General features: G+C 44.5%; 1 protein-coding gene across 1 annotated transcript; it reads left to right on the top strand.

The window, feature by feature from the left end:
• The first annotated feature begins 701 nt into the window (after nt 1-701).
• LOC148103263 (uncharacterized) lies at nt 702-3869 on the top strand. The gene is made up of 2 exons (XM_087831712.1): nt 702-918; nt 1309-3869. Exon 2 carries the CDS (start codon nt 2066-2068, stop codon nt 3824-3826), a length of 1761 nt encoding a protein of 586 aa, XP_087687838.1. The 5' UTR covers nt 702-918; nt 1309-2065; the 3' UTR covers nt 3827-3869.
• Nucleotides 3870-22524: the final 18655 nt, after the last annotated feature.

Here is a 22524-nt window from a genome sequence, read left to right as displayed (position 1 = left end):
GTAAAATAATAAAATAAATATTCTTTTGTAGCAATTACACAAGAATATCCAGTAATGTCCCTGCCTACAATTAAACACATTCACTTACCGAAAATCGGGGCATCTGCTGTGGCAAATGGGTGCAAGCCTTTTACCACAAACTTAGTCACTGCTCGGTGACATTCGTCTATCCTGGCCTGAAAGGAGACGCTACCGGTAGACTGTAGCAAGAACTGCCAGCATCTGAGCCAGACTCTGTCTCTCATCATGGTCACCTAAATGCACAGTAATGGCAGGTTTTGTAATAAGGCAGATCGCGCTAACATAATATGCACTGTTAGTTGATTATTTACCTGCCGCATTAACGGGAGAGGACGTGCAAACGTTACCGCTGCTGCTGGGTTGAGATTCACGAGTCCGGAGCGGAATTAAAAACACGACATTTATTTAAGGTCATCGTGTGTTTTGTGAGCAAATGCTTTTGCATATTCGTAGTGTTTCCTCCCTTAAATGAAATATCTACTTTGCAAGTATTGCAAGTTGCACTGTTGTCATCCGTTCTCGTAAAGTATAACCAAACTTTTTAGCGTTTGAGCCGCCATGTTTCCTGCCAGGTAAATGACGCTCCGCAACGTGGTGACGTCATTCGGGGCGACTGGAATCGATAAGGGAATCGTTTGCAAAAATGGCAAACGATTCCAAGTGTAACCCATGGTTATTTTATTGCCAATTGTATTCCATTTTTATTCTAATTTGAAGTGTTACTGTTTTGTTAAGTTCTGAGTTTTCCCATGTACCGTGAATGCACCATAGCGCGTGCGTGGTGACTTTCTTTCACTGCATCCGCCTGCACGGAGCTAGATGCGCAAAAGCTGTGTGGAGATTCAGTCTGTAACGTGTTGCGCTACGGAATTAATGTTTTCTTTGAAGAATATCCTGGTGAGTCTCATAGTTGCAGTTTAAGTTGTGATTCACAGTCCAGTTCTGAGCATAAAACCAGTCAGGATACTATGCTTGTCAGAAATGTGATATTTGTCTTAGAACCTGCTAATGATTGCTTAGCTGTGTTAGCCTGTGGAAAGTATGCTAGCGTACCCACATGTGCTCCCTGGGCTAAGGCGTTTATATGTGACGTTTTAGCTAACACACCACGGAGACACTTTTCATGCTTCATGATTTGCAGTGAAATGTATTTTTGTTGTTGATAAATTGTTATTGGCCAATAAGAACTGTATAGATGTGTGATGTGTGGGGGAAAAAAGGGATAATATTAGAGGAAGACATGTTTTATTTTACAAGTGAAGTGATTGGACTGCACGTTGTGTGCAGACTGGTTTTTTATGTGGTAGAAATCTGCTGCAAGGACCGAGGGGTGCCATCTAAGGACTGGATGCCACTGGAGGTGCCTAGAAAGGACGTTCTCAATCTGAAGGCCACCTGTTCCCTTGGAGGGTGGTAGGATACAACGATTTGCAATTTTTTTTGGATTAACGTTTTTCTGAGATCTCAGGACGCTTTATGTTGTTACTTTTTTTTCTTTTTTTGGGTCAGATCTGATTCCACTTAACAAAAAGAAACTGGTGAAAAAAAGCAAACCAGTGACTAAAGACAATTAACACTTACTAAGAACACTGAATACTAAGTGCACTGAACTGAAATGGACAGCCTACCTAAACCATTTATGGACACTTTAAGTGATATATTGTACATTGTTGAGATTTGCATGTTTGAGATTATTTAAATGTTTTGTTCATGTCTATGCTTTGGACCATTTAAATGTTGAATACACTCAAATCACTTTTCTTCCTTTAAGTTGTTGTCAGTGTCTCATTCTGAGTGGAGGGATATTCCTTCTTTAAGTTGAGTTACCACTGCCAGTCTCCTTACGATCCTAACTGAACCCAATGAGTAGATTCTCAAATACTGTTTTTCCTTGACTTTGTATGACAGATTACTGCGGATTCGACTGATTTTGGACTACTCAGTTAAAAAGGGTGACAATTAGTGGCGAGCCAGCCAGGAGATTGGCATAGTGGTTTTACCTCCAACTCATATGACACACTGAGTAATACGTTTATTTTTGAAAATGGCACTTGACCTTTGTGAACGCTTTAGAGTTGATAGCCAGAAAACCCTGCTTATTACAGGTATTGAAAGACACCGTAGTGAACATGATATAACTAATGTTTTCGAAGTCAATGGTAAGATCTCTAACATTGTCAGGGTCCCTGATGAGCCACATCAGCCCGAAGGCAGAACACTTATAGCGTATGAGTCTGAACAGGCTATCTTAAAGATAGACCCTTCCACCTTAGGGGAAGTTGTCAGCCCTGTAGACCCTACAGTGAAATGGGTTTCCAAAACTGTCAGAGATATCACCCAAGAAGAAATGGGCAAGGAAGTGGCCCGTAGATACCTGAAGGAACTTGAGTTTATGGGGGGCAGTGGGAGGGCAGGCTTCCTCAGTATTTTCCAAGACGAGTTGCAGGCCAGCCCTACCCCCCAGACTGAGACACGATCACCCGTTGACCATAACGTTAATACGACAGCTGACATCATTCCCAATACTGATTCAAGTGAACCCGTAGAACCCACAAGTGCTTTCAGCCCACATACTGACACTTTTGCTGGTCCAGTGCATGTAGACGAGAGCATCTACAACCCTTCGCATATTCAGAAAGTAGTGGTTGAACATGTTATTCGTAATGAGCCAAGTCACGCACCCCTTGCTCATGCTAAGATACGTACCTTCTCAGGCCGACTTCCACGGCCCAACGGTGAAGTCAACTATGAGACATGGCGTACCCAAGTCGATCTTCTACTCACTGACCCTTTTCTGACTGATGCCCTCAAAGTGAGGAAGATACTTGAGAGCTTACTTAGCCCTGCATCTGAAATTGTAAAGCCTCTGGGGGTCACTGCGACACTAAGCACTTATGTCACTCAGCTTGATTCAGCCTTTGGAGTTGTTGAGGACGGTGAAGAGCTTTACACTGCCTTTCTTGGCTCGAATCAAAACAGCGGAGAGAACCCATCTGCCTTCTTGAACCGTCTTCACAGCCTTCTCACACGAGTCATTTCTAGAGGGGGAGCCCCTCCTGCAAATGTAAATGAACTGCTTCTTAAGCAATTCATTAGAGGTTGCTGGGACCAAAGCTTGATAATAAGTCTCCAGCTTGAAGCAAAAAAGAGCTTTCCACCCTCATTTTCAGAGCTTCTCCTCATGTTAAGGACTGAGGAAGAGCGTCGCTTCGCCAAGTTGGACCGCATGAAGAAACATTTGGGTGCAACAAAAGCTGCTGCACACGCACACTCAGTTTTTAGTATGCCCATTTTTGGCCAAGCGCCACTTGCGACTCCTACTCCAACCGACAGTGAAGCTGTGAAACTCGAACAAAAAGTTAGTGAGCTCACAAAGCAAGTTGAACAGTTAACTTTAACGCAAAGGCCAAGGAGCACCGCCCCAAGTACTGAACCTCTTGTAAGCACTAAATCCAGATCTGTGAACCCAAAACCGAATGAAACTGCCAAGCTTGAAGGTCAAATAGCTGAGTTGACCAAACAAGTCCAAATGCTTGTCCAAAGCCAAAGCCATTCAACCAAACCTGAGAGATATGAGCCCAAAAATTCTCTAGCTGTCAACACCAGAAACTCACAGGCATTTGCTAAAGTTCCTGGCACACCTAGGGCATGGTTTTGCTTTAAGTGTGGGGAAGACAATCATATTGCAGTAAGCTGCTCAAATGACGCTAATCCCACACTTGTCCGAGAAAAGCATGCAGAGTTGAGAAAGAAACGGGCTGATTTTGCTGCACGTCAGGCCACAGCCCCGTTTGCTTTAAACTAGTGGCAGCTCCTGTCGTGGGACACCCAGGAGCTGAAACCCTTGATTCCCCAAGTCCCGAGACATTAGCTTGTGGTCCTGAAGTGCAAATCACAGAGCCCATTCATCCCATACACAGCCTAGATCCTAACTTCCTCTTCCCTCAAGGTCTCATAGGCCCACGCTGTGCAGCCTCAGTATTTGTTGACGGGGTACCCTGTGAATCCATAATGGATTCAGGCTCACAGGTTACGACCATTTCTGAGTCTTTTCACAAGATGCACCTTTCCCACCTTCCCATCCAACCAATACATGCTCTTCTTGAAATTGAAGGAGCAGGAGGGCAAAACGTGCCATACTTGGGTTATGTTCAGACTTGCATTACATTTCCCGAAAACATTGCAGGCAAAGAACAACAATTAGCTGTCTTGGCCCTTGTTGTTCCTGAGTGTCACTTTAACAGTAGAATTCCGCTGTTGATAGGGACAAATGTGCTTTTACGGGTTTATGGACAGTTAGTACATCAAGATGGTCCCAAGTTCATTCGTAAGCTACACTCTAAGCAGTTTGCAACGATCCTTCAACACGTTGCCCAAGTACAAAGAAATGATACTCATTCCTGCCCTGTCATGTTGCATAGCAAAGGGGCAGTGACAATCCCTGCAAGACACAAACAATGCCTAATGGGAAATGTGAGGTTAAGAAAGAACAACCGGAACACAAGTTTTGTCCTTGAGCCGCATGAGCAATACAAGTTACCAGGTGGATTGCTTCTTGAATCTGCTTTAGTGGACATTCCTTTTAATTCCAGCAGTAAAGTACCTGTCATTGTACACAATGTTAGTGAACATGCTGTTACATTGCAGTCAAATAGCATTGTCGCTCAAGCTTGTGCAGCCCAACACGTTTCCCCACTAGCACCGAGTCAAACTCAGAATCCTCCAAGTCGAAATGAACCAGACAGCGACAACCTCACATTCAACCTTGATGATTCTCCCATCCCAGAGCAATGGAAAGAGCGAATTCTGGGAAAACTGAGATCCATCCCTGAAGTTTTTGCTCTCGATGACATGTCCCATGGCCACACCACAGCTGTGAAGCACCAAATCAAATTGAACAATGAAACACCTTTCAAAGAGCGGCCAAGGCCCATACACCCAAGTGACAGAGAAGCTGTCAAACAACATCTAAGGGAATTACTGGATGCAGGCATCATTCGAGAGTCACAAAGTCCTTTCGCCTCACCAATTGTATTGGTAAGGAAAAAGAATGGCTCGATAAGGCTATGCATAGATTACCGTAAACTAAATCTAAGAACTATTCGAGATGCATATGCCCTGCCAAATATTGAGGAGACATTCACAGCTCTGAGTGGAGCTAAATGGTTTTCAGTCATGGACCTTAAGTCCGGTTACTATCAGGTGGAGGTAGCCGAGGAGGACAAGCCTAAGACAGCCTTTGTGTGTCCTCTTGGGTTCTATGAATTTAATAGGATGCCACAGGGTGTTACAAATGCCCCAAGCACCTTCCAACGCCTGATGGAGAAGTGTGTGGGTGATCTCCACCTCACCGAAGTGCTTGTCTTTTTAGACGACCTGATTGTGTTCTCAGACACATTAGAAGAGCACGAATCCAGGCTAATGAAAGTTCTTACTCGCTTAAGAGACTACGGTCTTAAATTATCCCCAGAAAAATGCCACTTCTTCAAAACATCTGTGAAGTATTTAGGGCATGTTGTGGATGCTCACGGAGTCCACACCGATCCCGAAAAGATCTCTGCTCTGAAATGTTGGCCGCGCCCATCCAATTTCAAAGAGCTTAAATGTTTTTTAGGCTTCGCTGGATACTATAGGCGTTTCGTTGAAGGGTACTCCAAGATAGCCAAACCACTGAATCGTCTCACTGCCGGTTACCGGCCACCGAAAAAGAGAGGCAAGATTTACAAGAGAGAACCGCCCAGACTTTCTTACAGTCCCACTCAGCCTCTCGGGGAACAATGGACTCATGAGTGTGAAACCTCCTTCCGAACAATAATCGAAAAGCTGACTTCTGCACCAATTCTTGCTTTTGCCAACCCACAACTCCCCTATGTATTGCACACGGATGCTTGTCGGGATGGGTTGGGAGCTGCGCTCTATCAGGAGCAAGAGGGGAGGCTGAGAGCAGTTGCTTACGCTAGCAGGGGGCTTTCTAAGAGTGAACAGAACTATCCCACACACAAACTTGAATTCTTAGCCCTCAAGTGGGCTGTGTGTGAAAAGTTCAATGACTACCTTTACGGTTCTAGCTTCACAGTCCTGACCGACAATAACCCGCTAACTTATGTTTTGACAACTGCGAAACTAGATGCGGCAGGACACAGGTGGCTGGCTGCCTTGTCTACTTACAATTTCAATATTAAGTACAGGGCAGGTCAAGCAAACAAAGATGCTGATGGCTTGTCACGGCGGCCCCAAGAGCCTCCTCATGAAGATGAGGCATTTGTCAAAGAAAAAGCTCGTATTGATGACATGAAAGAACGTCTCATTAACATGCCAAACAATCTTGACCATGAAACGTTTTCTGCCTTGTGTCAGCGTCACTCAGTGTCATGCCATTCAGAAACCCTCTCAGTCGCCGAGAGTCTCGCTATTGACCCCAGCTCAGTCACTGAGGCTTATGGAGAAGACATCTTACCCTCAATGACAGATGCTGATTGGTGCGCTGCACAAAAGGATGATCCTTCTCTCACTCGTGTTATAGCCCTGTTGGGAAGAGGCTTGAAACCCAGCCCCAAAGAAACAAATCTTGAATCGTCAGATGTTAAACTCCTTCTGAAACAATGGAACAAACTCGAGCTCAGTAATGGCGTGCTTTACAGGAAATTCAACGACAGAGATTCCCTTCTGTACCAGTTAGTACTGCCCCAAAAGTACCGCGACAGAGCCCTGAAAGGTGTACATGACGAGGTTGGTCACCTCGGGTTTGAGCGTGCCTTACATCTCGCACGGGCAAGGTTCTACTGGCCACGAATGGCTCAGTCCATTGAAGAGAAGTGTAAGAAATGCTCACGTTGTCTCATGAGGAAGGCCCTTCCCCAAAAGGCTGCTCCACTACAGAATATCCAGGCAACTTACCCTCTTGAGCTAGTGTGCATTGATTACTTGTGTATTGAGCCCGATAGTCGAGACACCAGAAATGTGTTAGTATTGACGGACCATTTCACAAAATTTGCAGTCGCGGTCCCGACAAAAGATCAAAAGGCTAAAACAATAGCCAGGGCTCTTTGGGATCACCTTATCATCCCCTATGGTATCCCTAGCCGTCTGCTTAGTGACCAAGGCAGAGATTTTGAATCTAAGCTTGTTAAAGAGCTCTGCACATTGATTGGGACAAGCAAAATTCGCACAACACCCTATCATCCACGAGGAAACCCGGTGGAAAGGTACAATAGGACTCTCTTAGACATGTTAGGCACACTGGAGGACAAAGACAAGTACCATTGGAGAGACTTTGTTAGGCCATTAACACATGCCTACAACTGTACACGAAATGACACAACAGGGTACTGTCCATACGAACTTATGTTCGGCAGACAGCCGAGGTTGCCTATTGATCTTGTCCTTGGTACTCACCCGGGCAAGACCAGTCCAAAGTCTTACTCTGACTATGTTAAAGGTCTTCGTCAAAACCTCCAAGAGAGTTACACCCTTGCCAGCGAACACGCACAAAAGATGGGTGCGAAGAATAAGATGAGGTTTGATAAGAAGATCAAAGCTGCAGAACTGTTTCCAGGTGACAGAGTTTTAGTAAGGAACGTGAATGTTAGAGGTAAGCACAAACTTGCTAACCGTTGGGAACAAAATATTCACATTGTTGTCAACCGGGTCAAAGACAGCCCAGTGTATGTTGTCAGACCGGAAACCGGAGACGGCCCCCAGCGTACATTACACAGGGATTTGCTTCTCCCTTGCGGGTTCTTACCTGTTGGAGATCAGGTGGGATCGGACTCTCAAAATGGGAATCAAAGGAAAATGAGGACCAGGAGTAAACCAAACCGCACAAAAGGCAACGACAGGGATAATGGAGGACAGTACAGTGATGAGGATGAGATGAGTGATGAAGGGGATTTATGTATTGGCACATGGAATCCACAAATCATCATAAAAGGCCCTTACATTCAAACTGAGTCAGCTCATCCTAAAGCCCGACAGCAAATGAACAGTCATCCCCCTGTATCATCCCCTGATACTGCTGTACCGGAAACATCCTTACTTGATATTGGAAAGCCTACCTTCACACAACCTGAAGTCTCTAACACAAGTCATGTGGACTATGTTCCTTCCGATGCTAGGTCTTCAGACCATGTTGTGATTGACATTCCCGAACCCAACTTGACACCTACCATGACTGACGCAGATCTCATTCCACCAGAGCCTGCAGTCATTAATGATGATGCTGTTAGTACTGATGCTGGTGCTACAGAACCAGTGAGGTTGAGGCGCTCTGACAGAGAAAGACGCCCACCTCAGAAGTTCACTTATGATGAGTTAGGAGAGCCGCTGACCTTGGCTGTTAGCTCCTTTTTCCAAACCTTAGGTGTTGCATTCTCCAAAACTGTCATGTCACCTTTACCAGGTCCCAGTTGGTCAACGATGCATGAAGGGACTCATGCCGTTTAGAGGGGGAGAGTGTAACCCATGGTTATTTTATTGCCAATTGTATTCCATTTTTATTCTAATTTGAAGTGTTACTGTTTTGTTAAGTTCTGAGTTTTCCCATGTACCGTGAATGCACCATAGCGCGTGCGTGGTGACTTTCTTTCACTGCATCCGCCTGCACGGAGCTAGATGCGCAAAAGCTGTGTGGAGATTCAGTCTGTAACGTGTTGCGCTACGGAATTAATGTTTTCTTTGAAGAATATCCTGGTGAGTCTCATAGTTGCAGTTTAAGTTGTGATTCACAGTCCAGTTCTGAGCATAAAACCAGTCAGGATACTATGCTTGTCAGAAATGTGATATTTGTCTTAGAACCTGCTAATGATTGCTTAGCTGTGTTAGCCTGTGGAAAGTATGCTAGCGTACCCACATGTGCTCCCTGGGCTAAGGCGTTTATATGTGACGTTTTAGCTAACACACCACGGAGACACTTTTCATGCTTCATGATTTGCAGTGAAATGTATTTTTGTTGTTGATAAATTGTTATTGGCCAATAAGAACTGTATAGATGTGTGATGTGTGGGGGAAAAAAGGGATAATATTAGAGGAAGACATGTTTTATTTTACAAGTGAAGTGATTGGACTGCACGTTGTGTGCAGACTGGTTTTTTATGTGGTAGAAATCTGCTGCAAGGACCGAGGGGTGCCATCTAAGGACTGGATGCCACTGGAGGTGCCTAGAAAGGACGTTCTCAATCTGAAGGCCACCTGTTCCCTTGGAGGGTGGTAGGATACAACGATTTGCAATTTTTTTTGGATTAACGTTTTTCTGAGATCTCAGGACGCTTTATGTTGTTACTTTTTTTTCTTTTTTTGGGTCAGATCTGATTCCACTTAACAAAAAGAAACTGGTGAAAAAAAGCAAACCAGTGACTAAAGACAATTAACACTTACTAAGAACACTGAATACTAAGTGCACTGAACTGAAATGGACAGCCTACCTAAACCATTTATGGACACTTTAAGTGATATATTGTACATTGTTGAGATTTGCATGTTTGAGATTATTTAAATGTTTTGTTCATGTCTATGCTTTGGACCATTTAAATGTTGAATACACTCAAATCACTTTTCTTCCTTTAAGTTGTTGTCAGTGTCTCATTCTGAGTGGAGGGATATTCCTTCTTTAAGTTGAGTTACCACTGCCAGTCTCCTTACGATCCTAACTGAACCCAATGAGTAGATTCTCAAATACTGTTTTTCCTTGACTTTGTATGACAGATTACTGCGGATTCGACTGATTTTGGACTACTCAGTTAAAAAGGGTGACACAAGGAATTGAAACAGTGGGAACCGGTTCTCAACAAGAACCGGTTTTCGATACCCATCCCTACTCATAACCTATAAACACAGTTTCTTCACACATAAACCCAGAAATCCTGTAGTAGAAAAACATTAACTAGTTGTTCTGGTATAAATCACATCATCAAATCACAAGAAGAACTGTAATGCTGTAGAAAAGAAATGTAAATGTTAGCGCTGCGCGGGTGTATACACTCTTTCTCACAGTAATCTCTGTGAGCAACACAAACCCATGAATAACACACCTCTGGTAGATTCACAGACACAGAAAGTGGCATTTAAAAGTTAAATCGGTATGCAACCTCGAATGTTGCTGTCATCTTTCTGCTCCTGTAAAAAGAAACACATAAATTCATCCACCCTTTTGGCCTGTCTAGGTGGAGGTTAACTTTGAGTCGTGGTCAAGTCTTGTCAGGTTTTATCAGTTAGTCAGTTTGTTTTTATTTCCATTTATTCATTCATTCTTTCTTTGCTGCTAGTGGAAACTATCGCCGCATTTGATTTCCACCCTCAGCAAAATGACGTCATTCAAAAGAAAAAGGAGAATTTGTCACGGCGAGTGAGATGAGCCGTGTGGAAAATAAAGGAGGATCCAAATGCAGGCACTTGTAAAGGTGTGATGGTGGTTTATTAAACACAAAATAAATATGGACAAAAGGCGAACCGAACAAAGACTAAACTATCCTGGGAACAAACTGAGTACAGAACACGAACATGAACGAGAGTGGGCGGAAACAGATGACGGTAGACTGCAGGGAAACGCAGACGGACCAGCAACTACAAACACAGAAGACACGACTTAAATACACTCAGAAAATCACAGGGAGATTACACACACAGGTGGGAGACACAGCTGGGAGTCATTAACGAGACGAGAGGTAAAACTGAACACACTCACATGAGACGCAGACCTTCACAATAAAACAGGAACAAGAAACCATCACACTAAGACGCAGACTCGACATTGAGAGACAGACAGAAAATGACACATGGAACTAGACATACTAAGCAGACATAACCGAAGAACAAATCCTAAACACAAATAAACAGAAACATGAAACTCTAATAATAAACATAATCGTCATCATCAACACAACAAGAGAACAAGAAAACAATCCCTGATGGAAAATTAAACCAAAACATTATCAACTCAAAATACTGGGTAGAAACTGACCCAGAACCGTGACAGTACACCCCTCCAAGGGCTGGCTAACGACAGCCCTAAACAGAAAACAGAACAACAAAACCGAGCAACAGACCAGGGCGGGCGGAGGGGGTCCAGGAAGGAGGCTCCGAAACAAAAAACAAGGAGCACAACAGTTCAGATCAAACCAAAAAAAACAGGTCAACACAAAACAAGACTAGTCATGAGTCCACAGGAAAGTCTGGGGGTCGACAACACAAGAGCCAAAACAGTTCCGGGGGCCGACCGTGCACACGGCAGCGGCGGCCACAGAGCAGGTCCGGAAGCCGGCCGTGCACACGGCAACGGCGGCCACAGAGCAGTTCCGGAGGTTGGCCGCGAGGCCAGCGGCGGCAACGAACCCTTTTCCGGAGGCCGTCCACAATGGCCATGATGCCAACTCAGAGGCCTGGAAATTGCCGCCAGAGGAGAGGCAGAACAGGCCGAGCGGGCTCTGACGGCGGCGTTGCAACCGCAGGACCAGACGAGGCAGGACCAGACAAGGCAGGACCAGACAAGGCAGGACCAGACAAGGCAGGACCAGACGAGGCAGGACCAGACGAGGCAGGACCAGACGAGGCAGGACCAGGCGAGGGCGAAGACACAGCGGCTGGACCAGGCGAGGGCGAAGACACAGCGGCTGGACCAGGCGAGGGCGAAGACACAGCGGCTGGACCAGGCGAGGGCGAAGACACAGCGGCTGGACCAGGCGAGGGCGAAGACACAGCGGCTGGACCAGGCGTGGACGAAGACACAGCGGCTGGACCAGGCGTGGACGAAGACACAGAGGCTGGACCAGGCGTGGACGAAGACGGCAGTGGGACGGCTGCGGAACCTGACGGCAGCGATGCTGCAGGAGGTGATGTGGATGCAGGCAACGGTGTAGGAGACACAGGGGATGATTCAGCAGGTGGTGGCTGAACAAACTTCCCCGGACCGTCAGCAGACGTGAGGATGTGCTTGCTGGGTCCTCCAGGACCCCTAGCAGACGAGGCGTGGTGCTGGGTGGGCTCCTCAGACCCACTCGCAGACGACACTCGAGGCTGGACGGGCGACACGGGCCCTCCAGCAGACGACACTTGAGGCTGGACGGGCGACACGGGCCCTCCAGCAGACGACACTCGGGGCTGGACGGGCGACACGGGCCCTCCAGCAGAGGACACTCGGGGCTGGACGGGCGACACGGGCCCTCCAGCAGAGGACACTCGGGGCTGGACGGGCGACTCGGGCCCTCCAGCAGACGACACTCGGGGCTGGACGGCCGACTCGGGCCCTCCAGCAGACGACACTCGGGGCTGGGCGGCCGACTCGGGCCCTCCAGCAGACGACACTCGGGGCTGGGCGGCCGACTCGGGCCCTCCAGCAGACGACACTCGGGGCTGGGCGGCCGACTCGGGCCCTCCAGCAGACGACACTCGGGGCTGGACGGCCGACTCGGGCCCTCCAGCAGACGACACTTGAGGCTGGCTGGGTTCTCCCGAACCCCCAGCTGACGACACCTGAGGCTGGCTGGGTTCTCCCGAACCCCCAGCTGACGACACTTGAGGCTGGCTGGGTTCTCCCGAACCCCCAGCTGACGACACTTGAGGCTGGCTGGGTTCTCCCGAACCCCCAGCTGACGAAACCTGAGGCTGGCTGGGTTCTCCCGAACCCCTAGCTGACGAAACCTGAGGCTGGCTGGGTTCTCCCGAACCCCCAGCCGACGAAACCTGAGGCTGGCTGGGTTCTCCCGAACCCCCAGCCGACGAAACCTGAGGCTGGACGGGCGACTCGGGCCCTCCAGCTGAGATAGACGGCCGAATGGGTCCCTCTGGTTCTCCAGCAGAGGACAGGGGCAGAGGGGTGAACTCACTGGAGCTCTCAGCAGGGGATGACGGCTGAGACTGCTCAGTAAAGTCCTCCAGTGAAGCTGCTGGTGCTGGCATCTTGACCTCTAGGGGTCCATAGTTGGCTGGTGGCTGACACCCAGCCTCTGGGGAGGCCCTAGAGGGAGCAACTGTCTCTGAGACGGCCAGCTTAAGTGAACCAGCTAACGTTTGTATGAAGTGTGTTCCCTGCTTGTAATGAGGCTGTGAGGATGATGGCTGAGTGAATGAGTGGGTAGGCTGCTGAGCTAGTGGCAACTGAGCTACAAGTAGCAGAGACGATTGTAGTGGAGGCGTAATAGATGGTGAAGTGGCTGACTGAACTGGGGGCAGCGGGGCTGCTGACTGAACTGGGGGCAGCGGGGGCTGCTGACTGAACTGGGGGCAGCGGGGGCTGCTGACTGAACTGGGGGCAGCGGGGGCTGCTGACTGAACTGAGGGCAGCGCGGCTGCTGACTGAACTGAGGGCAGCGCGGCTGCTGACTGAACCGCTAACTGAATTGCAGACCCAATGTTAAACTGTGGGGAAAGTGTGGATGGGAGAACATGATCAGAAAAAACAGTTTCGGTGAGGTTTACAAATTCCCCTGAATGAATCAGTGCAGGTGAAAAAGGGTCCCAAACATCTCCATACATAACACCAGGCTTAGAAACAGAATGGAAACAGTCATTAACACAGAGCGTGGGCTCAGGAGAAACAGTCTTTGAAGCAGCGGCCATAGAAAAACCACTATCATTTTCAGTGGAACCACAGAAAATGGCCCCAGAATAAATCGTCCTTGTTTCTGGCAACGCAGAAACAGTGTCCCTCTCACTCACCACTGCCGGTGGCTTACATGTCCCGACATCCGGCTGTGGGGTGCTACGCCGACGGCGCGAACGTCGCTTTCTTGTCGGAGACGGCTCCGACGGGCCGGGTAATCCCTCGTTCGGCAGTTCGGATGGCACGTCCTCCGTTGAAGCGAGCAGGCGAGCGGTAGCGGCGGGGGGGTGTAGGTGAAGCTCGTGGAGAACGAAATTCTGCACAAGCGGATGCAGAGAGTCCAATAGCCAGGGATAACCGGAAATAAGGAGTTGTAGGTTGGCTTCCACGGTGTAAAGAGAGGTTTCTCCCTCATGCTCTAACCACTGGTTAATTAATTTAGAAGCAGAGTCGATAACGGCCTCCTGAAGCTCCCTGGGTGGGCTGAATGCCGCTGGATCCATATCTGGCTGGTCCGTACTGTCACGGCGAGTGAGATGAGCCGTGTGGAAAATAAAGGAGGATCCAAATGCAGGCACTTGTAAAGGTGTGATGGTGGTTTATTAAACACAAAATAAAATTGGACAAAAGGCGAACCGAACAAAGACTAAACTATCCTGGGAACAAACTGAGTACAGAACACGAACATGAACGAGAGCGGGCGGAAACAGATGACGGTAGACTGCAGGGAAACACACAGATGAAGCAGGGTGGAAACGCAGACGGACCAGCAACTACAAACACAGAAGACACGACTTAAATACACTCAGAAAATCACAGGGAGATTACACACACAGGTGGGAGACACAGCTGGGAGTCATTAACGAGACGAGAGGTAAAACTGAACACACTCACATGAGACGCAGACCTTCACAATAAAACAGGAACAAGAAACCATCACACTAAGACGCAGACTCGACATTGAGAGACAGACAGAAAATGACACATGGAACTAGACATACTAAGCAGACATAACCGAAGAACAAATCCTAAACACAAATAAACAGAAACATGAAACTCTAATAATAAACATAATCGTCATCATCAACACAACAAGAGAACAAGAAAACAATCCCTGATGGAAAATTAAACCAAAACATTATCAACTCAAAATACTGGGTAGAAACTGACCCAGAACCGTGACAGAATTTTAGATCGGATTACCTCGCTGAATCCTTTTTAGGCAGGGACTCTCATTTTCTAATTGTCCCAGATAAGTGGCTTTCTCCTGAGCCCATTTCAATGTGGAGAAACTCACTTGTAACAATTTTCTTGACGACGTATCGTACAGCGCTTTCTGTTCTAATCGTGCAGATCTGCTCAAACAGAGATTATCAAACAAAACTTTCAGTGCACTGTGAAAGTATCAAAATAAAAAGGCCTTGTTAAGTCATGACACAAGCTCCTCATCTCAGGAGGGTAAATCATACCATTAGCATGGTTTATCATACCATCATACTAATTGGCAGGCTCAACTTCACAACAAAAGAAAAATCATCAGCTAGATTCACTCCAAACCAACCATCAGCTGCACAACACACAACATAAGCCTAATATGTTATGAGTTTAATCCCCAGGTCTGTGCTTTTCACTCATTTGGGCCACAGATCCATATTATCCAGTCATCATAAAACGTGAGACATGTCATCAGCTATTTCACAAAAGACGTTTGTTCTTATGTATTCAGAGTTGTGTATCTAGGTACAGGATTCACTCGCACATCAAAACAGGAAACTCAGTGTTTTAGAGTCTCCACTCAACGCACAACAAACTCCAACACATCTCATTCACTCGTGCTAGAATTCAGTCACCTTTCATTAATCTAAGAACGATCAACTAATTTGCATATCAGCTATTAACCCACTAAGATGACAGGACAACAGAAATGCATGTTCAAAATGTAATCACAAAAATAGAATTTCCCTCATACAGTAAATTACTTGTGCTGCATCAATCAAGCAGAAAGCATCTCCCAATTTACTATATTAACAACTAAATTTATTGTCTGATCACTGGTTGGTCAAACCAGAATCTTTTTTCCCACAAAAGTTAAACTGTTGTCCTGCAACCTAGAGAGTCAATTTTTTGCATTGGATAAATTCAGCATTTGATAACAAGTGTCTGTTAAATTAACACTATTTTAACACTGATGAAAGATAACAAGCTGATCTTCATTGCATGTGTGTTTTGTGTTATTAGGTAGGTTTAATGCATGTCTGTGGAGCTGCATATCCAGCAGGACATGTTCTTAAAGCTGCCTTTCCTACACACTTCTCTGCTATTATTTAATCATTTTGTAACTGATGTGCTATGAGTCCATTGATCTTTGCATCACTTCTCATCACACTAAGTGACTTAGACAAGATGGTAAACAGACTCACATGCTTGAGATGTTGTCTAATCTTCATGAGCTCTCTTGTATTTGGAGGTGTTAGTAGGGTTAATGCATGTTCTGCTTGTGTGTGTGTGATTTTGTATGTTTCTTTTTGCAGTGTTTCAGACTCTTTCACAATTTTCCCACTTAAGCAGTCAGTTTTCTTTTCCCCAGGTTTGCTAACCCAAATTTTGATTTCCCAGGTTAAACAAAATTCCTATGTGTTCTCACCACTGCTCTCACTCTGTTGTCCTCTCCCACTTCAACAGTCCAATAGCAGGCAGTTGTCCTTCAGCTTTGTCCTGTGTTTCACTGTCTCTTCTTGCCATTTTCTCCAAAGGTGGCAAATGTCAAACTCCAACAGTCTCCTCAGTTCTCCTCAAACGTTCTTGTCACATGCACAGTGAATTTGCAGCTTGTTGGAAACACAGTGCCATTCATCCAATCAGGCAGGATGATGGGTTTGCTCTTCTTCTCTGATGCTGTTTGTCCACATTGCTGCTGCTTGCTGGGACTCTTTGCCCAGGACTTTGCTGCTGTCTCTTTATCTGCCATGTTATTGCTCTTTGGAGCTGCATTCCTTGTCTTCAGGGAGGAGTGAGAGCTCGCTTGTGAGTTTGAGAGACACATGGTGCTGTAAATAAGTTAGCCAAAAACTTGGCCTGAATGTTTCTAATGATGTTAAACCATAACTTTCTTCCGACCGCTGCATGTGGAAAATTGATTCAGGTCTGCTTTTCACCTGAAAGTGACAAACTAAGACATTTTCATTATTATTATCACTGCTTAATCAACACACATCTCTCTCTCTCTCTGTTTTTGTGAACAGTCCTTTCTTAAAAGCAGAAAATGAGATTGTAGTTGTTCTTGGCTGATCAACACAAAACCTTTTTCCTATGATTATTTTTCATCTACAATGTAAATTTTGTCTCTTTTTCACTCTTTTTTTTTCTTTTTTTTCTTACAATAGCTGGTGACCTGCAGAATCACCGCTCTCACAATCAGAGGCAATTACTTTTACACAGCGCACAAAAACACTGTGACGTCAGACACATTCACACTCACTTTTTTCATCTGCGTACATAAATCATTTGGCCAATGGCATGTGCTATTGTGATCCATAAATATGATCACAGATTTATTGAATTATTTTCAACCCAACAAAACAAATAAACAAAATCATAATGCTGATGCTATGAGCACTCCACACACATGAGTCAAGATGCAGGAAAACTGCTCACGGAAACGCTGCACACTCCAGTTATCACAGTTATCATAGTTCTGTTTCCCTCTCTTTGAAGAGTTCTCAGCCAGACCTCAATCTGATAATGTGTAGCTTGCTCATCAGCTCAGAAGAGACCACAACGCAACCTCACACAGTGGTTGCGTGCTTTGCCCCACAGTGGCAAAGACTTGCACTTTCATATTTAATTCAGCTTCTCCATCATGTAGTTTTCAGCTGTTTTATACAGGGTTCAGCATATTAGTTGTTTTCATATGTGTGCTCTATATCTCAACAATGGCTCATATTCGGATTACAGTTTTTCAAACAGGTCAAGTGCCTCTATGCACGTAATTAGTTAAAGTATTTACCTATTTTACTTCATATGTCATTGTACTGAATTTGAGCAACCCTAAGCTTAATGCAGATTACTTTCAACAATTATCCACCTCACATCATAACTGACTGAGGTGCCTCTTCATATTAATATTATTTCATCATTAACACCAGTTTACAGGTTGTTATCCTTGCTATTATTAGTATGAATACATTAAAGATAAGTTGTAATTTAGACTTTTGCTTATTTTACTTTATTCCTCTTGTATTTATATCTATTCAGTCGGGTCTGTTTCCAACCCTTTTTAAACTACTACTACTTTGATCTCTAATTTTCACTTGGTGAGGGATTATTACGTTCTTCCTAGTCTGAACTGCTCTCTTCACCTGAGCTGCTATCTGTTTCTGAGTTACTGTCTTCTTTGTTTCTTACAGTCATGTACAAAATGTCCCTCTTTTCCACACCTCCAGCATGCAGTGCTAAAGCCACTGTTTGGTGTGTGTGTAGCTCTGCCTCTACCTCTTGCTCTTCCACTATGCATTCCTCTCCCTTTCTTTTGGATTAGTCCTGCTCCGGCTTGTTGTTTTTCTAAACATTTCTCATCAGGTGTTAATTTCGCTTGTTTATTCTCCATTTTCAAAAATTTTGCTGGGCCGTCGCTGGCACGCTTGACTTCAGAGTGGTTTACTGATACGGCCTTCGACTTCACCCTAACGGTGAAGCGGTATCAGTTTTATGAGATAAAACTCAACCGTTCTCCTTTGTCACCAGTACTTGAGCCTCAGCAAAGAAAACAAAAATGAAAGTAGTTCAGCAGCATATTGTGCTGTAAGATCAACTTACTTCCAGACACACACACATATAGACATTTGCGCGCTAATTTGTCACGAAGTAATTTCGGCTACCTCTAAAACCTAAGTCTAATTCAGCTCCTTTCGGCGAACCCAACCTATTTTAATTTGTCACGAAGTAATTTCGGCTACCTCTAAAACCTAAGTCTAATTCAGCTCCTTTCGGCGAACCCAACCTATTTTAATTTCTTTGTCTCAACATGTTTTCATTTGCCTAAACGTATTTTAATTTGTCACGAAGTAATTTCAGCTACCTCTAAAACTTAAGTCTAATTCAGCTCCTTTCGGTGAACCCAACCTATTTTAATTTCTTTGTCTCAACATGTTTTCATTTGCCTAAACGTATTTTAATTTGTCACGAAGTAATTTCAGCTACCTCTAAAACTTAAGTCTAATTCAGCTCCTTTCGGTGAACCCAACCTAATTTATCACGTTACTTTAAACCTTTGCGGCCGTTTTATATACCAAAATAGTGTTTCTCACCCTCCGACGTCTCACTGGTGGTTCGGATCATCAGACTGAATCCCACCGCCGTGGACCAGACTAAAAACACCGGCCCAGACCCGAATTCACGTCCTGGGGCTCTCTCCTCGTCTAAGAGGGCTATGCACAGACTTCGGTGCTGGCTTCCCACGGCATCAGGAATCAGTGCTGGATCTTGGAACAGAGTCACAGATAACAGTTCTGATGTTTTCTGCTCCGGCTACGAAGGACCAAATAATGTTAAGAGATATATTCTAAAACACTTCTTCAGTAGAGAATCAGAGAGGAGAAACACACAGAATTTCTTGCTAGCAAGGGCATCTCTCAGAACTCACACCCCAAGAGTGAGTCTCAGAGAGTGGCCCTGAGGACTTGCCCTGGTCCTTTATTTATACACTTCAGTGGGTGCTTGTGTGGTGTGTGTGTGGTCAGAGTGTGACCCCATAAGTGATTTCCCTAAACCTGCTGGACTGGAAGTCCAGCAGTTCATCTAAACCACTTAGACTGGAAACAGATATAACTACGTTAATCCTACCGTAAAACAATAAAACAAGGTACGAACTTTCTCATGCTCCTAGGATGTGGGGGTGAAAGCCAGAACACCCTGGAATGTTACAGACTTCCTAGGATGAGACATCCTTTCAATAAACACAAATGGTTACATGCAGTATTCTACCATATTCAAACTTATATCATTAAAAGATTATACTGACTACTAAGTACAATTTTCCATTGACAAAGGTTATCTGCTATAAAAAGCCAGGCCAGGAAAATCTCCTTCATGTTTTTCTGTTTTATCCTCAGTTAAGCTGGGCAGACACTGTGCAATGTTTTTTTCAGTCACGTTATTCAGCTTCTGCTCAAAGTGTACGACTGAATCGCAGGGGTTAGAAGTTCGTAGGTCACGATGCAGGGTCTCACACTATACAGCCTGATGCTCAGCTCTGCGACCTGAGTGCTCAAACTGTGCATCCAAATTTTAGCTTGGTAACATGAAGTGTTACCAACGCTTATATTATAGCTAAGATATAACACAAAATCTGTCTCTTGCTCTTCCTCCCTCTCTGTCTTTCACTCCCACAGACACACACCACCAACAACATCAACTAAAATGCTAATGAAAAACACTGACTTACAACACAGCAGCAAGTGAGCAGCAATGTCCATCCAACTTCTTTTGCGGATGTTGCGATGATAATTTTGTAAGACCACATCAAAAAAGTTCGGATGGGCCAAAGTTCTACAAGTCCGCTGCTTGCGTCCAGATCACACACTGCACTGATTCATCTTTTTCTCTTCTGTTTCTGTATTTGCACATGCAGAGTGTGAGATGTTGCGTTAAATTGGCTCGTTTCATCGCATCTATATGTATGGCAACCATGTGACCGTACAATTGCTGATCGGGAGCTGGTCGTGAGGTGTTAATCGCTTCTCATTACCCCATGTATACTACATGATGCATGACACACGATTAAGGCGAAACTCCTCAAATCTCCGTTAGCGAGTCGATGCTGCCAGCACTAAGTAAAACAAAAGGAAAAGTCCGATTTATAAAGAGTCGATCTCCAAGTCGCAGGAGTGAAAAATCGTCTCAAAATGGGCTATAAATTGCACCGTGTATGCCCAGCTTAACTTTCACACAAAGGCATCTGCTGTGAAGTTTACACCTGTGATGAAGTCTCACTAGTGTCAGATTTTTTTTTATACACAGATATAAAAATATGGATCTGTACAGATAAACGATCCAAATGATAATATTTCTGTCTGAGTCAAAATTGAATCGAATCAAATCAATTATAGAAATCAGACCCAGCCCTGTTTTTTTTCTGCCAAATATTAGCTCATTTTTTTCAACCTAAATTTTATCAGCTTGATAAAGAAATGACTGAAACACTCTTGTGAGGCCTGTTTAGTGGACTGATGTTGATCTAAACTGATTTAATTCCTACTCCTTTTCTTTAAGTTTATCGTTCTAATCGTTTTTGCTGCATTATATTTTCAATTTTATTTTGTTGTTTAGGGATTTTTGGCAACACGGTGGTTAGAAGGTCCTGAGTTCAATTCCACCATCAGGCTGGGGTCTTTTTGTGTGGAGTTTGCATGTTCTCCTCATGTTTGTTCTCCTCATGTTTGCGTGGGTTCTCCCCAGATACTCCCACCATCCAAAGACATGCACTTTGTGGGGATAGGTTAATTGAAAAATCTAAATTGCCACTAGGTGTGAATGCTGGAGTGAATGTGAGTGTGAATGGTTTTCTGTCTCTATGTGTTGGCTCTGCGACAGACTGGCGACCTGTCCAGGGTGTACCCCGCCTCTCGCCCTATGACAGCTGGGATAGGCTCCAGCGCCCCCTGCGACCCTGAAAAGGATAAGCGGAAGCGAATGGATGGATGTTTAGGGATTTAGTTTTAGGTCTTTTTATTACTGATTTTTTTTATTGTTCTTTTCTTCATGTTTGCTGTTCTGATTTGTTTAATTTATGGCTTTACTGTGAGGCTTTACATGTGGGGTTTCATAATTTGCATTTGCACCTGGATTAAGATGTGCTCTCTAAATAAAGGTTTTCTTTCTTGACTTCTGAACCAAATAACAGCTTATGAGGTGGTAACCACTGGGAACATGTCCTCAGGGCGCGAGTCCCTCTTGTTTTCTGGAGTAAAAAGTTGTTCAGCATAACTGAAGAATAAAGGTGCACTAAACGATGAGGATGATGTGGTGGTGGTGATACATACAGGTTGCACAGCTGTGACTTCCAACCAACATAAAATCGAGATCATCAAAATGTAAAATGTAACGACCTCGACAGGAAATCTGCAATGACCCAAACGCTTTAATAAAGTTTAATGAAAGAATCGTTTTTGCCTCAGGATGTTACAATCAGTCAATGCCAGTGCTGATTTATGAGAAACATCAATCCAGTTTCATTTAATATAGGATTTAAACAGCACCAGATGACACAAGGTTAAAAGACAAAAGATAGCATGAAAAAAGAATAATGCACAACTAAAAGCAAAGGCCTGTTTTCGTTCATCTTTAAAGACTCTCCTGAGAGACTGTGCAAAGCTGCCAGGGAACCTGAATTGTTTCAGGTAGGTGCAAAACATACAAACACCGCAATAACAAAATAACACAAGCACCTATATTAAGAGGAGTCGCGCCCCACAAACAGCTGTGGACGGCCTTGTTTGTGTAAACCCTTTGTTATTGAGAACAGATGAATAAATATTGTCACTTCACACTTCAGGAAACCTTTCCCTGCGTGTTCATCAGAAATATATTGATGACAATGAGCCTCAATAGTTTTTCTTTTTAAATAGATTTGATTTTTGTGGTTTTAAAATTGTTTTGTTAACATGTTTATTTATTTATTTTTATTTCAGTCTTCCAGTCTCCAGATTTAGAGGAGCCTCAGCCATCCATCTGTTTGATTTCCATTCAGCAGTCGAGAGGAGCTGAGAGATGATGAGATTCAAAAGAATATAGAACTGACTGACTAAATGCACCACTGTTTCATTTTCTTCCAGTTACTTTAAAGCACTTATTTTTAATATAATATAATATAATATAATATAATATAATATAATATAATATAATATAATATAATATAATATAATATAATATAATATAATATAATATAATATAATATAATATAATATGCCTTGCAG

Source organism: Neolamprologus brichardi, chromosome 3 (genome assembly GCF_056152115.1).
Source record: "Neolamprologus brichardi isolate AB-2024 chromosome 3, ASM5615211v1, whole genome shotgun sequence".
NCBI lineage: Eukaryota > Metazoa > Chordata > Actinopteri > Cichliformes > Cichlidae > Neolamprologus > Neolamprologus brichardi.
The sequence above is the reverse complement of the archived record's forward strand: the minus strand, read 5'-3'. Positions and strand labels throughout refer to the sequence as shown.

Excerpts from the sequence above, each read along its gene's own strand:
- LOC148103263 (XM_087831712.1), top strand. The coding sequence starts at position 2,066 with ATGGCACTTGACCTTTGTGAACGCTTTAGAGTTGATAGCCAGAAAACC.